Here is a 17,677-nt window from a genome sequence, read left to right as displayed (position 1 = left end):
AAATGGGCGATAGTATGAAAGAAAGATTATTTATTTATTTATTTATTTTGCTTTGTCGCTGTCTCCTGCATTATCGAGGTAGTGCAAGGAAACAGATGAAAGAATGGCCCAACCTACCCACATAAACATGTATATACATACACGTCCACACACGCAAATATACATACCTATACAACTCAATGTACACATATATATACACACACAGACATATACATATATACACATGTACATAATTCATACTTTCTGCCTTTATTTACTCCTATTGCCAACTCGCCACACATGGAATAACAACCCACTCCCCCTCTCATGTGTGCGAGGTATCACTAGGAAAAGTCAACAAAGGCCCCATTTATTCACACTCAGTTTCTAGCTGTCATGTAATAATGCACTGAAACCACAGCTCCCTTTCCACATCCAGGCCCCACAGAACTTTCCATGGTTTACCCCAGACGCTTCACATGCCCTGGTTCAATCCATTGACAGCACGTCGACCCCGGTATACCAGATCGATCCAATTCACTCTATTCCTTGCACGCCTTTCACCCTCCTGCATATTCAGGCCCCAATCACTCAAAATCTTTTTCACTCCATCTTTCCACCTCCAATTTGGTCTCCCACTTCTCCTCGTTCCCTCCACCTCTGACACATATCCTCTTGGTCAATCTTTCCTCACTCATTCTCTCCACGTGACCAAACCATTTCAAAACACCCTCTTCTGCTCTCTCAACCACACTCTTTTTATTTCCACACATCTCTCTTACCCTTACATTACTTACTCGATCAAACCACACCACACCACGTATTGTCCTCAAACATCTCATTTCCAGCACATCCACCCTCCTGCACACAACTCTATCCATAGCCCACGCCTCGCAACCATACAACATTGTTGGAACCACTATTCCTTCAAACATAGCCATTTTTGCTTTCCGAGATAATGTTCTCAACTTCCACACATTCTTCAAGGCTCCCAGGATTTTCGCCCCCTCCCCCACCCTATAATCCACTTCCGCTTCCATGGTTCCATCCGCTGCCAGATCCACTCCCAGATATCTAAAACACTTTACTTCCTCCAGTTTTTCTCCATTCAAACTTGCCTCCCAATTGACTTGATCCTCAACCCTACTGTACCTAATAACCTTGCTCTTATTCACATTTACTCTTAACTTTCTTCTTTCACACACTTTATCAAACTCAGTCACCAGCTTCTGCAGTTTCTCACATGAATCAGCCACCAGCGCTGTATCATCAGTGGGTTGTAAATGGAAATGGTGAAGAGCTTGTAGATTTATGTGCTGAAGAAGGACTGGTTATTGGGAATACCTGGTTTAAAAAGCGAGATATGCCTAAATATATGTATGTAAGTAGTAGAGATGGCCAGAGAGCGTTATTGGATTACGTATTAATTGACAGGCGCATGAAAGAGAGACTTTTGGATGTTAATGTGCTGAGAGGTGCAACTGGAGGGATGTCTGATCATTATCTTGTGGAGGCGAAGGTGAAGATTTGTATGGGTTTTCAGAAAAGAAGAGAGAATGTTGGGGTGAAGAGGGCGGTGAGAGTAAGTAAGCTTGGGAAGGAGACTTGTGTGAGGAAGTACCATGAGAGACTGAGTACAGAATGGAAAAAGGTGAGAACAAAGGAGGTAAAGTGAGTGGGGGAGGAATGTGATGTATTTAGGGAAGCAGTGATGGCTTACGCAAAAGATGCTTGTGGCATGAGAAGCGTTGGAGGTGGGTTGATTAGAGAGGATAGTGAGTGGTGGGATGAAGAAGTAAGTTTATTAGTGAAAGAGAAGAGAGAGGCATTTGGACGATTTTTGCAGGGAATAAATGCAAATGAGTGGGAGATGTATAAAAGAAAAGACAGGAGGTCAAGAGAAAGGTGGAAGAGGTGAAAAAGAGGGCAAATAAGAGTTGGGGTGAGAGAGTATCATTAAATTTTAGGGAGAATAAAAAGATGTTCTGGAAGGAGGTAAATAAAGTGCGTAAGACAAGGGAGCAAATGGGAACTTCAGTGAAGGGGGCTAATGGGGAGGTGATAACAAGTAGTGGTGATATGAGAAGGAGATGGAGTGAGTATTTTGAAGGTTTGTTGAATGTGTTTGGTGATAGAGTGGCAGATACAGGGTGTTTTGGTCAAGGTGGTGTGCAAAGTGAGAGGGTTAGGGAAAATGATTTGGTAATGCGGGAGACAGCGACAAAGTATGGTAATGATAATGTAAAAACGTATATGAATGGATGTGTCCTTTGTATGTTTTCTGGTGCTACCTCACTGATTCGAGAAATGGTAACCAAGTATAGAAAAATTATTTATTCTCTATAAAGCATTTGATAAAGATTTACTAAAATTCATTTCCTGGAAATATGTACTAAATTGGCAGTGATCTTGATTGGTGTCTACCATGTATTTTAGGAGTTTTTGTATTTTAGAAACATAGATTGATTACACTCTGTGTCTAACTTCTATTAAGGTAATTGTCCTGTAATGCTTTCCATCTAAAAGTGTTAGAATTTACCTATAATTTCTAATACTAATTCTAGTTAAGATATCATAATTGGTGGTATCCATAAACCTGCTTAGTTTCTTGTTTTATAAATAGAGATCCTTCTCTACTCTTTTGGATCCCCACATTCTTTGATGTGCAGATTGAATAGTTTGTTATTTTATACGGATTGACTTATTACACCTAATTATTACTTAGGTACGAAACTTGCCAGCTGGAGTGGATGCAGATTCAGTATTTGATGATGAAACACTAGAAGCTGTCCAAGAAGCCTTAGGGACTGTTGGCTCAGTCGTTCTAGTACGTTTTGTCGACAACAAGATCTGGTTTACTTTCAGTGACTCGCAAACTGCGTTAAAAGCAGTTGCTTGCAGTCCACTAAGAGTAAGTGTGGTATTACCCTTATTCCTCAAGGAAGGGGATATTGTTATATGCTGTGTGTCTCCCCATATCTTATTTCTGTTTACTTCTATGGCTGTAGGGTGTGTGAAAATATATAAATGGACACAAATTTTCTTGTTGCAGTTAAAAAGTAAAGTGATAATTTTTGTATCTCTAGAGTTTTCCATGGTATTTTTCAGAAATCGCACATATTTTAATGGGCACATGCTGCTATATTATGTACATCTGATTACCAGTGATCTTACTAAACAGGAAAAAGGTAAAAACTGAAAAAGTACCACTCTTCTTAAATGTAACATTACTTTTCAAACCAGGATTTAAGATAAATAACTTACATCTTTGGCAACAGAAACCAGCATTTTTTTCCACTACTTAAAGAAAAAATACAAGTTAGAGCCCTAATATTCAAAATTCAGATATCCAGGGGTAGTCAGTGAAGGATAAGAATTATGAACTCTCGAACTTTTGCTGGAACTACAAGAGAATAGCAGCCAGTAAAATATCCCATGTTGACTAAGACTGTACATGTATAAAGTATACATAATCCTAAAAAAGGAAGCCCAGTATTCCCAATTATAGTTAATTTTCTTCACCCCACAAGGTTAGAAATTAATTGAATTTCCCCAAGCAAATTCAGAGGTGGTGTTGCCACTGCCATATATCCAATCCTTAAAGGAAAGTGGTAAAGACTCATCCTATGCATAAATCATTACAAACCTTTCCCAGTCAACGTTCTATGATTCTAAAGTGGGTGTACCAGATATTTTGATTGATCAGTTGGTGAAAGAGTCAATAGTCACCCTTCTTTGAAAGTGGGCAGGGGTACATAGTTACCTCGTATATATATAGTACAGATACACCACTGATTTTCCGGCACTCTTGGTTCCAAAGCCTTGCTGAATTAACCATTTTGCCGGACCAATTGTGGTCACATAATGATAATTCATCAACACACCTCTAACCCACTAATTATACATCTCCCATGTTTCTTAAGTATACCATGGACTGCTAGAAATTTAAGTTAAATATTGAATGTAAATTAGATAGAAAAATGAAATACATTATATGCCTGCTTAGGACTGAGTTGCTTGTCTGCTATGAGTTTCGCAAATTCATCCACATACTCGGCAGCTCCTTCATGGTTTGCAGACCGCTTTTCTACGCTTACTCTATTCATGAAAATTCTATGATGCTTCTTGAGTCTTTGAATCCATCCTTCACTATAGTCACACTTATGTTGTGATTTAAGTTCGTTATGGAACAACTTAGCCTGGTCCATTATCATGCTACCTGACAAGTCCACTCCATCACTCCAAGGCTGTTGAAACCATTCCATCATCACTCGATCATGCTCAGTACTCTTTCCATCTTTCATAGTTTTTCTAATTGTCATTAGCTTCTTGGAATCACTGTCTTCATAGAATTTCAATATTTTCTCCCTTTGCTTCTTCTTATCATAAACAGTTGATGAACCAACACTGAAGATGTGACACAGCTTATGCACCGAAACACCACGGTCCATTTTTTTCAACAGTTCAACTTTATCTTGGATCGATATGGACTGATGTTTACATTTTACACCACGACTGACACTCTCATATGTCTTAGAAGCCGTAGCTAGGGTTAAATTTAAGCAAAATAAGCTAAGAATCTCACAGAATTGTGGTATCACCACCAACAAGTGCAGTGTGAATAATGTAAATAAGCGTAAATGAGCGCGCCCTACACACAATGCCATCTGTGGCCGCCCAGTAAACTAATCTGGTGGCTGTGATAATTTCAAGTTCCCTTGCATAATTTTGTATGGACTAAAGGAGGTACCGAACCATCAGTTGCCGGGAGATTGATGGTGTACCTGTATTTCTTTACGATTTGTTAAGAAGTATTAATGTTCTCATCACTTCATATAATCAGATTTTTGGGAGGATGAAGGAAGTCAACAGCTAATTTGTATCAGAGAAGGATACCATGTATAAAGATACATCTGACCTTCAAAAAGTGTGTGTAATTAACTATTTGCACTATAGAGGGAGGAAGTTTTAAACACTTTGCTTTCTTACAAACCCTTGAATTTATGTATGTTGTCTGCATTATCCATGTCCTCAGTCAGTCTGTTCCATTCATCCAACACTCTTATACTATAAAAGTATTTTTTCACATCCTGATTTGAATGCTTCTTTCTTAATTTCATGTTATGTCCTCAGGTTGCTCTGTCCCTGCATCTACCAAGGAACTGTCCACTGTCCACTTTGTCAGTCACTTTTAAGAACTTAAAGGTTGTGATCAGAGCACCCTTCACTCTTTTCTCTTCCAAGGATTTTCACTGTATGTATGGATCATTGTGAGGTGCCTGAGGATTCCCAGAGAGCATGTAAGGTGCCATTGTAATAAGGCAAGAGGGTTGAAAACGAGTGTTTGAAGAACAGAGGTATAAGTTTTTTAGTGTACTTGATAAGTTTTATGGAAAAGTGGTGACTGAGATGGGTTGGAGCAACATAATTTCAGGAGTGGTAGAGGATGTGTGGATCTGTTGATTACTTTGAAGAATGTGTAAAAGATACTTAAGGAAACAGAAGTATTTGTATGTGGCATTTACAGATCTAGAGAAAGCATATGATAGGACTGAAAGAGATTCCTTGTTAAAGGTCTTACAAATATCTGCTGTAGGAGGTAAGCTACTAGAAGCAGTTAAAAGTTTTATCAAGAGTTTAATGCACATGTAAAGGGTGGATTGTGGCATGGGTGTGTGATGTCACTATGGCTGTTTAATTTCTTTATGGATGGGATAGTGAGGGAGGTAAATGCAAGTCTTGGAGAGAGGGGTAGGTATGCAGTCTGTAGTGGGTGAGAAGGCCTGGGTAAAGACTCAGTTGTTTGCTGATGACACAACACTGGCGACAGATTCAAATGAGAATCTGCAGAAGTTAGTGACTGAGATTGGGAGAATGTGTCAAGGGAGGAATTTGAGAGTAAATGTGATTAAGAGCAAGGTTATTGGATTTAGCAGAGCAGATGAACATGTTAGTTTGGTTGTGAGTCTGAATGAAGAAAATTTGGAAGAGGTCAAGCGTTTTAGATACCTGGGAGTGGACATGGCAGTGAATGGAACCATGGAAGCAGAAGTGAGTATGTTTGAAGGTACAGTAGTCCCATCGATGTTGTGTGGATGTTAGGCATGGCTGTAGATTAGGACATGTAGAGGAGGATGGATGTGTTGAATATGAAACATTGAGGACAGTATATGATGAGGTGGTTTGATTAAGTAAAAAATAAAAGGGTAAGAGAGAAGTGTGGTAATGAGAAGAATGTGGTTGAGAGAGCTGAATGGGATGTACTGAAATGACTTGGACATGGAGAGAAAATGAGTGAGAAGCTAACAAAGAGGATATGTGTTTCAGAAGTAGAGGAGACAAGGAGAAGGTGCAAAGTAAATTGGAAATGGAAGGATGGAGTGAAAAAGATTTTAAGTGATTGGGGCATGAACATGCAGGAGGATGAAAGGCATGCACAGGATGGAATGAATTGGAACAACATGGTAAACAGGGTGCAATGTACTGTCAATGGACTGAACCAGGGCATGTGAAGCAGCTGGTGAAGCCATTGAATGGAATATGGGGCCTAGTTGTGCACAGGGAGCTGTGATTTTGGTACATTGGTCATGATAGCTAGAGGATGGTTGTAAGTGAGGGTGGTCATTCGTCATTTTTGTCCCCAGTGCTTATGCAGGAAACAGTAAACAAGTATGAACTCTTTCATATACTTTCTTCAGATCCATAAATGGTCCAAAAAATCCCTCTGTTTCTTTAAGTATTTCTTAGATACATTCTGCAAAGCAAACACCTGATCCATATAGTCTCCTCCTTTCCTGGAACCACATTGTTCTTCCACAATCTGATGGTCTATGCATGCCAACACTCTCGATCACCATTCTTCCATACAACTTACCAGACACAGTCTTGAAGCTTATATATCTCTGCAATTTGAACACACACCTTTGTCCCCCTAGTTTTTTGTACAGTAGCACTAAACAGGAATTCTGCCAGTCCTCAGGCACCTCACAATGATCCATGCATACATTTAGAATCCTAACTAATAAATCTACAGTACAGTTTCCTCCTTTCTTAAGAAACAAAACTGCAATACCATCATCTCCATCCACCTTGTCATTTTTCATCCTATACAAGGTTTTCTCCACCTCTTCTCTTTTCACCACAACACTTGCTATGACGCTTACTTTGCATACCTCCCCAACCCAAACACCCTACATCTGCTACCATCATCAAACATATATTTTTGTATTTCAACAAAATATTTCTGAGTTGTTATATCACAGATAGATTGTTTATTGACTTGCTTTGCAAGGAATTACCTGTTTGGGGGTACCATCTCTTCATTGTGTATCTCCTTTATTTAGATAAATTTTTATGTATTGTTCACATTTACTTCAACTTTACATGGCTCATTTCACATATCAGTTGTTCTGTTCCAGAAAAACTTTTCCATGGCTTCTTTTGGAATCCCTTCTGATGTCAAGGAGTTGTTGGTGTGACATTTGTCTTTTACATAAGAGGTTGAAGTACATGAGAAAAAATATGTAAATGATTGTGATTATGTCTGATAGATACTGTTGGTTGCAGATAAAAGGACATGAACTTGAAGTGAAGTTAAAGACTGAAGCATGGCGAGCACAACTAGAAGAAGAATTGGCATTGTGTGGTGACACAACAGTCCCACTTACAGATGAATCTCTCAACATCACCGAGACTGATGACTCAACCTTTAGTATCCGCAACATTGAAGGTAAGATGAAAAGTTTTATTTGCTTAAGATACTTTAATGGTGGATGCTCAGAGCAAGGAAAATTACATGGGACTTAAAAGGTCTTATAATGAGCTGCAATTGAATATTAGATAAGTGAGAAATTATTCATATCACATGGAATATATTATTGCCACAGCTTTTACATGTAAAGAATTGGAATCTTCTAGAACTTTCAGTTTTTTGTTCCAGCTGCTTTGATTTATGTGTAAATGTGTGTTGGAGAAGTGTGTGGGGAGAAAGAGTGTTTTTGAGTATAAATGTCTAACACCTCAAATAACACAAGTGGTGATGGAGAAGTGGAGGAGACATCTACACTGTAAATCTCCGGGTATCCCATGCACTGTTTCAAGGCCAATGTCAATGTTGGACACTTTCACCATGTTATATTACTATTTCCAACTTTTTCTGTAGTATCTATCCATCTGCTACATGCTTGATACAAATTTATATCTTGCCCTGTAAAATGATTGTAAAACTTGAATGACAGAATTAGGGTTACTGGCTCTTAGATTATGACATGTCTTTCTCTTTCACGAGGGTGAATGTATCATGGCCTTTGGCAACTTGGGGTTACCATAGCAATCCCAATGGACTAGGCAGTTCCTCAGAAATTACACATCCTATTGTCAAAAAAATTTAGTTTTTTCTTGAAAATATGTCTATGTATAGCATCTTATTATGACCTTTTGTTACTTTGTCATTACATCTCATGAAGAACTCTGTACTGCTGAAGTCATCAACTGATTTAGAAGCACGAAGGTTGTAATTAAGTCACCCCATTCTCTTCTTTCTTCTATGCCAGACATTAGCAGCCTTTGCCCTCTCATTGTATTTCAGCCCTCTTGCTCTAGTTATCATCTCAGTTGTCCTTCTCTGGACCATCTTCTGTTAACCTTATAACCAAACCTCATGTAGCATTTAGGTGTATAATACAAGCTTTTGTGCTCTTTGTCGAATTTTAGATGATCTGTATTGGTAGCATGTGATTATACACAGGTTCTTCAGTTACCATATATCCATAGCAGAGAGGATGTTGTAGTTGAGTGCTATGTGTGGATAACCGATTTTTTTTTTTTGCTCCATAGTATAAGGGGTGTAACAGGCTATAAGATAATCTTATCGATGATGAAAAAAGGAATCAAGTGCTTCAAAACACTATATAAACAAATTGATAGCATGCCAGTGTCAGACTGTTCAGTGCTTAGTGCAGTCTCACCAAGAGTTTTATTTTTCCAGGGGAGAGTTGAGGCCTAGTTCACTTCGTTCATTTTTGTTTTCATATTCTTATATGATATTCTTTCATTGCATAATAGAGAAGTAGTTTTTTATTTACTTGAAAGACACTTATTTTTCAGAACCATCAGAAAATTTACATAACTGCTTAGAGGGCTAACCATATCTCTAGCCGATCTATGTTTTCTCATTAGATGTTATCTTCTATAGATATATGATCCATGCTTTTGTGCTAACAGTCTGATTTCACCTGATTTATAATGGCTGTTTAAAATCCGTAAGGCTTCCTGATAAACAGTTATGCATGAGTTCTTCAGGTACCTTTCAGCCACGGCATTTTTTCTTTTCTCTGAAATTTATGTTAATCTTTACCTCTCTGACTATTATACAAGAAATCTTAGCTTGGTTTGCCCTGCTAGCACACACAGACCCTGAAGCACAAGTAGACAAAGTATTGTTGATGTGTGTAACATTTCATTGTGCCTTGTTCCCTGTTTTGAGGAATATCTCACAGTCATACTTTAGGAATATATTTTTTTTTCAAAAATTATATTATCATGTATTTATCAGCCTCCCTGAAGTAATAGTGTGTGCATTAGACCAGGATAGAGATAAAAGAGAGAGGAGAATAGGCATTGTTATATAAGCAATTACTTTTCATTATTTGCCTCAGTAATTCTGATATACGAAGAACTGAACTTTTCCCTCTGATGACTGTTCGGCATTTGCTTAATCATTATCTCTATAATTAGTACCCCAAAGATTATGACTAATAAGCTGCTAATTAATGTGGCGCATATGGGCATGCATGCCAAGGCTGTATCTCCCCCCCCCCCCCACATGTTTTGTAGATAACTGATGCTGCACAATTTTTCCTAAGGAAGATTATAGTTGCTTGTGACATAAGGAATATCTGCAGTCTCATAAAGTGTATCTTCCAGTCACATATCATTATGCATAGACCCAGACCCTATGGAGATTGCTGACCACCACCAAAATCCAGACTCCACAGTAAGCATCATGAAAGGGTTAATCTAAACCCAAAGATTTGCAATGAAATGAAGCCTCTGAATGAAGGCACACACTTACTTAGATACAGTATTGGAAAATTCCTCTCATGGAAAATCCATCATGTTTAGTGAGGATTCCCAGTTGTCTTACAGACCAATTTCAACCACATTCCATTTCCTCCACTTCCACGTTTGGGTATTCCTCCTCCATATCTACACAGCCAAATTCCACCCCATCCATCACTTCCACATCTGGGTATTCCACCTCCATATCCTTACAGCTAAATTTGACTCTACCCATCACTTCCATGTCTGGGTATTCCACCTCCAAGTCCACACAACCAAATTCCACTCCATCCATCACTTCCGTGTCTAGGTATTCCACCTTCATGTCCACACAGCCATAGCCCATGTCAAATGCATGGGCATATCTAAATTCCATCACCTGGACAAAGGAGAATAGTCCTACCTCCATGGTGAACATTATTATATTGAAGTGTTTGAGGAGAGGTTGAGGGAGTTTTTAAGGCAGAGCAGAGATGTTCACTCAACAGAGGTCACAGCTCAAATGATGCTCTCGGTCCCGGCTCCCGCCCTTATATACCCTGGGAACAGATCATATCCTGGCGTAGCTTAATATAGTGAAGTTTAATACAGTGATGAGCAATAATTTTGCTCTTTATTTCCCTTACTTTATTCACTTCTCTCCACAATCTTGTCAAATTTGTTGTTTTTGATGGAAAATCACTCCAATAGCTTTTCCGAGCTTGTTGTCTTACCTCTGTTGTACATTCAGCAATTTGAGTGGTGGTAATCCTGTTTCAACTATCACATGGATTTTTACTTCATCAACTCATGTGCTTTTCTTAGCAATGTATTCCAACCCTTAAGTAGCTTATCAGTGGTCTAAGCTGGCTTATGCCTCCTACCTTGATTATTTAACTGATCTTAAGTCTTATTTAAAATGCCATCAATTATTTTCAATATGTCTTCATAGATTCGTGTTTATTCTCCATAGATTTGACACACTTTAACAGCCTAGCTTGTATGCTATCCTTTGAATGCTGTACATAAACCATTTCTAAATTTAACAAAGAATCCACCTCAATTCTAACATCTAACCCCTTAGTCAAAGCAATTAACTATGGTTTAGGCTCAGATTTATCTGAGTTTAAACACATCATATAACCCCAACAAATCTCTCATCTGTTTGAAGATCTTCATGATCTAAATATATGGGAACATCAGATATGATAATCTTAGTGCATGTCTCCCTTCCATCTGGTCCCTCCATAATAACACCTTCAGAACCACAAGTTATTAAGAAATCTAACAGTATCATTGATCTTGACAGTCACATAAGGTCTATATCTTCCTTGAACAAAACCTTAAAAAGTCCTGTGGTACTTACAGAGTCGTACTGTCCTCTGTAGCTTCTGGTGAAACTCCAAATGTACTGTAAGGGGGGAAATATGGCCTCAGCCTACCCAAAGGTCACTGTGTCTCTGGCTATCTGCCTCCAGAGTTAATTCCCTCCATTTCCTTGTCATGCCTATCACTCAGGCGAGGAGGATGACCAACCCTTTAAAATTTTGTTATCAGTGTTCTTCCCCCTTTCCTCTCACCAGCGTTACTTTTACCCTTGGTGTTCATCACCCCGATACCATCTTGAAGCTTCGTTCATCCCACTTTGGGGACCCGGGACCATCATTCCTGGTCTTAGTTGATGAATTTTGACAATAGTGTTATTATTACCCCTTAATTTTCTCATCTTAAGACTTGGTATGAAGTGGTTTCTAACCCCTTCAAATTCTAATTCAAAGCCTTGCCCAAGTTATGGGGACACTTGGAGGAAGAGGTACAACAGATCAAAACCTAGACTCAATCATCAACTTTACAGTAAGGAATCCATTAATATCACGATCGTCAACATTTGACAACTTCTGTACATATTTTGAAATTACTATTTACTTGCTACTTGGGCCTAAAACTTTATTTCTGACCACAACTCAAGCCCAGTGGTATGAGATATAGAGAAATGCCTCTCGAACTGCAGACAAATAAGCCCTGGAGAAAGTAGGAATCCAACCCAAGATAAACAAACATTTTGAATCAATGCTCACGTTTATTTAAATAAAAACAAGAAATCTTGTTGCTACTTAGTGTTACTTTGGTCTTGCATTGCTTCAAGAGGGCTGTCACCAGCAGTGGTCAAGGTGCGGCAGTGGACTAATCATGAGATAAATGACTCCCACCTGAGTGACAGCTTTAACTACATGGTTTGGTCAGCCACAACATGTCCCCAACCACTTCCACCATCTTTGACCAAACTTAAAACTCCTTTACCCCCAGTATGGATGGCTCCATCGGTATTATAAGCATTTGGAACCATCAGCCAATCTTGGGTTTGTCTGAATTTTCCTTTTTTTTTTTTTTTTTGTCGAAGCGTTTGTCACCGTTGCTGGGAATTTAACCCTTACATGGAGGCTCCAGTTATCACTCTAGTATTCAGTTTGCCAAATTACTTCTATATAAATGAAGTTCATTGCAAAGTAAAGCATCATAAGTGGATCCAATGAAGTCCATTACAAAGTAAAGCATCATAAATGGATCAAACGAAGTCCATTACAAAGTAAAGCATCATAAGTGGATCCAATGAAGTCCATTACAAAGTAAAGCATCATAAGTGGATCCAATGAAGTCCATTACAAAGCAAAGCATCATAAGTGGATCCAGTGAAGTCCATTACAAAGTAAAGCATCATAAGTGAATACAGCCAAGATATTTCTCCGTGGTGGGGTTCGCTATGCAGTTGGTGGATGTGGCCCTCCCCGCCACTGGTCACAGTGGTTAACCTCGTCTACGTCAACACATTACGAGGTCAACAACCTTGCAGAAAATTACACATATTTGTTTGATTTTTGAAGATACTTTAAGTCTTTTTTAGAGATATGTATAGTAAAATGGGAGAGGGTATGAATAGACAAGTCCATTCCAGGCTAAAGCTTGGCATATTTTTAGCAATAATAGCATAAAGTACTCTTTCTTTTGGCTCAGGAAGTTGGTTCTCCTTTCATGGCCAGACTGTTTGGTTAGATCCATGATGTAAGGATACTGTGGCTTTCTTAAGAAGCATTTTATTAGATAAGCTTAGCAAAAGGGATGTTTGGCATATGACAAAGGCCTTTTGTTCTCTTATTCATCAGTTTAGATTTAATTTATCTCCCTTGTCTAGCTTTGATGGGTAACTGGCAGATGGAGATGGTCTAGAAGAGGGAAGAGTTGTTATTAATGATAAATCCTTTCTTTGGTTTTCTTTAGTTTTTTAAGTCCATCTTCCTTCCTGTAGGTATGCTCTTAGGTGCTCATAGAACTTTTTTATGGGTGAGAAATGTTTGTTGTCATGGACAAAAAGTAATCTTATATAGCCAAAGTTCTTTGATTCCTTTTAGTAAACCAAAGCAAAGGTGCCATCAATCAGTCAATTCAGGAAGGAAGATAATGTCTTGGTGCCTCATCGCCCCCATACTGTATGATGATTGAGTTTTGTCACTGAGCATCTGCAGGCCTCATATTTTGTAATGGTCAAAAGGGGTGAACTTATCATGGATGCACTTTATTTTAGGGGATGAAATAGTGCTCTAGCCATCCTCAAAGCAAGTAATCTCAGGTTCTCACTGGACTCTGCTTTCTATGGAGGAATAGTTTTTGATTCTTCAAAATCTGTGTTTCTGATTGGATGTATAATTTCTTTGAGCAGTTTGGGAAATGTTAACCAGTGATTTTTATACATAATGGTAAGATGCAATAATGCTGCAGGAGCTCTGGAAGAGCTATACCAGTCACAGGCTGGAGAAGAGGATAACAGCATTGAGTGTGGTGAAATTGTAGAGCAGCAGCGTGTTCAAGTACTGCATTCAAGGCCGCCACCATCAAGACCAACCCCATCTAGGCCCCCTCCTCCCCGACCTACACCTCCAGGGTCAGCCCCTAGTTCCCCAGCTCTTTCTCGTGTTCAGCCTCAGGGACCAAAGGTAGGTACCAAACATTTTTTCATGTAATATAGTTAGTGAATAAAGAGTGACATTTTTAAGATGGGTTAATTTTTTCTTTTCTTAGCTGAGGTAGCCTAGGTAACTAAGGCACTAATCAAGGCCATTTCATTAAACTGTATTTCTTTTTTCATACATATTTGCCATTTCCCACATTAGCAAGGTAGCGTCAAGAACAGAGGATTGAACCTTAGTGGAAAAATTCCTCACTTGACCCCCTTCTCTGTTCCTTCTTTTGGAAAAGTAAAAACTGGAGGGGAGGATTTCTAGCGACCCACTCTAGCCCCTTTTAGTCACCTTCTACGACATGCAGGAAATACCTGGGGAGTATTCTTTTCCCTTATCCCCATGAGATGAAAGATCATGAGAGGCAAATGTTTTGGAGCAGTTGAGTAAGAGTGTCAGTGGTTTTGGTGCATGAGACCAGGTATTAGTGTTGGGTGATTGATTTAAATGCAAAGGTAGGTTATGTGGCAGTTAAGGGTATAATTGGTGCACCTGGGGTATTCAGTGTTGTGAATGGAAATGATGAATAGCTTGTGGAGTTAAGTGCTGAAAAAAAAAGTTGGTGATTGGAAATACCTGGTTTAAAAAGAGAGATGTACACAGGTAATGGTCAATGGGCATTATTAGATTATGTATTAATTGATAGGCATGTAAAAGAGATACTTTTAGATGTAAATGTGTTGAGAGGGGCATGTCTGATCACTATCTTGTCTGGGAGAGTATTGTTTGTGAGGGTGAAGGTATGTACAAAGCATCAGATTGGGGAGGAACAGTGTGGTTTCAGAAAAAGTAGAGGATGTGTGGATCAGGTGTTTGCTTTAAAGAATGTGTGTGAGAAATACTTAGGAAAACAGATGGATTTGTATGAGAGTATCATTAAACTTTAAGGAGAATGAAAAGATATTTTGAAAACAGGTAAATAATGTGCAAAAGACAAGAGAACAATGGGGACCTTGGTGGAGGAGGCAAATGGGAAGTGATAACAGGTAATGATGGGATAAGGAGGAGATGGAGTGAGTGTTTTGAAAAATCTTTAAATGTATTTGATGATAGAGTGGGAGATATAGGGTGTTTTAGTTGGGGTGATATACAAAGTGAGATAGTCATGGAGAGTGATTTGGTGAAGAGAGAAGAGGTGGTGAAAGCCTTGCGGAAGATGAAATATGGCAAGGTGGTGTGAGCTGATGGTATTGCAGTTGAATTTATTAAGAAAGGGGGTGACTGTGTTGTTGATTGGTTGGTACAGATATTTAGTGTATGTATGGATCATGCTGAAGTTCCTTAGTATTAGCGGAATGCATGTATAGTGCCATTGTATAAAGGCAAAGGGGACAAAGGTGAGTATTCAAACTATAGAGGCATGAGTCTGTTGAGTATACTTCATAAGTTGTTTGGGAAGGTATTGATTAAGAGGGTGAAGGAGCAGTGTGGTTTCAGAAGTAGACGAGGATGTGTGGATCAGGTGTTTGCCTTGAAGAATGTGTGTGAGAAATATTTAGAAAAACAGATGGATTTGTATATAGCATTTGTGGATTGGAGAAGGCTTATGAGTGGGTTGATAGAGGTGCCTTGCAAAAGGTATTGTGAATAAATGGTGTTGGAGGTAAGCTGCTAGAATCAGTTAGAAGTTTTTATCAAGGGTATGAGACAAGTGTACAAATAGAAAGAGAAGAGAGTGAGTGGTTGACATTGAAGGTCAGTCTACGGAAATGGTGTGTGATGTCACCATCGTTGTTTAATTTATTTATGGATAGAGTGGTTAGGGAGGTAAATGCAAGAGTCATGGAGAGAGGGGCAAGTATACAGTATGTTGGGGATGACAGGGCCCAGGAAATGGGTCAGTCACTGTTCGCTGATGAAACAGCAATGGTGGCTGATTTAAGTGAGCAACTGTAAAAGTTGGTGACAGAGTTTGGAAGAAAGTGTGAAAGGAGAAAGTTGAGAGTGAAAGTTAAGGGACAAGTTAGTTGGGATATAAGTTTAAATGGAGAAAATTGAAGGAAGTGATGTGTTTTAGATATCTGGGAGTGGATTTAGCAGTGAATGGAACCATGGAAGCAGAAGTGAGTTATAGGGGAGGGAGGGATGAAGAATATGTAGAAAGAGAGAACATTATCTTGGAGAGCAAATATGGGTATGTTTGAAGGCATAGTAGTGCTAACAATATTATATGGTTACAAAGCGTAGGCTATAGATAAGCTTGTTAGAACTACTATTCCTTCAAACACAGAGATTTTTCCTCTCCAAGTTAATGTTCTCCCTTTCCACATATTCTTCATAGCTCCCAGAACCTTTGCTCCCACCCCCACCCTATGATTCACTTCTGTTTACTTGGTTCCATTCTCTGCCAGGTCCACTTGAACATAACTAAAACACTTTAACTTCCCTCAGTTTTTCTCCATTCAAACTTACATCACAACCAACTTATCCCTAAACTCTGCTGAAGCTAATAACCTTGCTCTTATTCACATTTACTTTCAACTTTCTCCTTTCACACACTTTTCCAAACTCTTCATCGACTTCTGAAGTTTCTCACTCGAATGAGCCACCAGAGCTGTATCATCATCGAACAACAACTGACTCACTTCCCAAGCCCTCTCATCCCCAACAGACTGCATACTTGCCCTTCTCTCCAAAGCTCTTGCATTTACCTCCCTAACCATCCTATCCATTAACAACTTATACAATCATGGGGACATTACACACCCCTGCCATAGACCAACCTTCACTGGTAACCAATCACTCTCCTCTCTTTCTACTCCTTCACATGCCTTACATCCTTGATAAAAACTCACTGCTAGCAGCATACCTCCCACACCATATACTCTTAAGACCTTCCACAAAGCATCTCTATCCACCCTATCATATGCCTTCTCCAGATCCTTAAATACCACATACAAATCCATCTGTTTCTGTGAGTATTACTCACACTTATTTTTTAAAGCAAACACCTGATCCACACATCTTCTACCACTTCTGAAATCACACTACTCCTCCCCAGTCTGATACAATGGCACTATACATGCATTCCACCAATCCTTAGGCACTTCACCATGATCCATACATACACTGAAAATCCTTACCAACCAATCATTAACACAGTCACCCCCTTTGTTAATAAATTCAACTGCAATACCATCCAACCTCGCTGCCTTCGTTGGATATGATCATCTTTTTCACTCCATCCTTCAACCTCCAATTTGATCTCCCACTTCTACTTGTTCCCTCCGCCTCTGACACATATATCCTCTTTTTCAATCTTTCCTCTCTCATTTTCTCCATGTGACCAATAACACTCTCTGACCATCTCTCCTACTTACATATGTATACTCATGTAAATCTCTCTTTTTAAACCAGGTATTCTCAATCACCAGTCTTTTTTAGCACACAAATCTACAAACTCTTCATCATTTCCATTTACAACACAGAACACACCATGTACACCAATTATTCCCTCAACTGCCACATTGCTCACCTTTCCATTCAAATTACCCATCACTATAACCTGGTCTCATATATCAAAACTGCTAACACACTCACTCAGCTGCTCCCAAAACAATTGCCTCTCCCCTCTCCCTGTGGATAGGGGAGAAAGAATACTTCCCACATATTCCCTGTATGTCATAGAAGGCAACTAAAAGGAGAGG

General features: G+C 39.1%; 1 protein-coding gene across 1 annotated transcript in view; it reads left to right on the top strand.

Annotated features, from left to right (window-relative positions):
* The first annotated feature begins 2,232 nt into the window (after window positions 1–2,232).
* LOC139755680 (uncharacterized) overlaps window positions 2,233–17,677 on the top strand; it is a 47,126-nt gene continuing 31,681 nt past the window's right edge. Inside the window, exons 1-4 of the mRNA XM_071674327.1 lie at window positions 2,233–2,289; window positions 2,705–2,890; window positions 7,546–7,708; window positions 13,792–14,006. Coding sequence (XP_071530428.1) covers window positions 2,233–2,289; window positions 2,705–2,890; window positions 7,546–7,708; window positions 13,792–14,006 — 621 coding nt within the window. The remainder of the gene's footprint in view (window positions 2,290–2,704; window positions 2,891–7,545; window positions 7,709–13,791; window positions 14,007–17,677) is intronic.

The sequence above is a fragment of the Panulirus ornatus genome, chromosome 19 (genome assembly GCF_036320965.1).
Source record: "Panulirus ornatus isolate Po-2019 chromosome 19, ASM3632096v1, whole genome shotgun sequence".
Lineage (NCBI taxonomy): Eukaryota > Metazoa > Arthropoda > Malacostraca > Decapoda > Palinuridae > Panulirus > Panulirus ornatus.
This window is presented reverse-complemented; position numbering and strand designations above follow the sequence as displayed.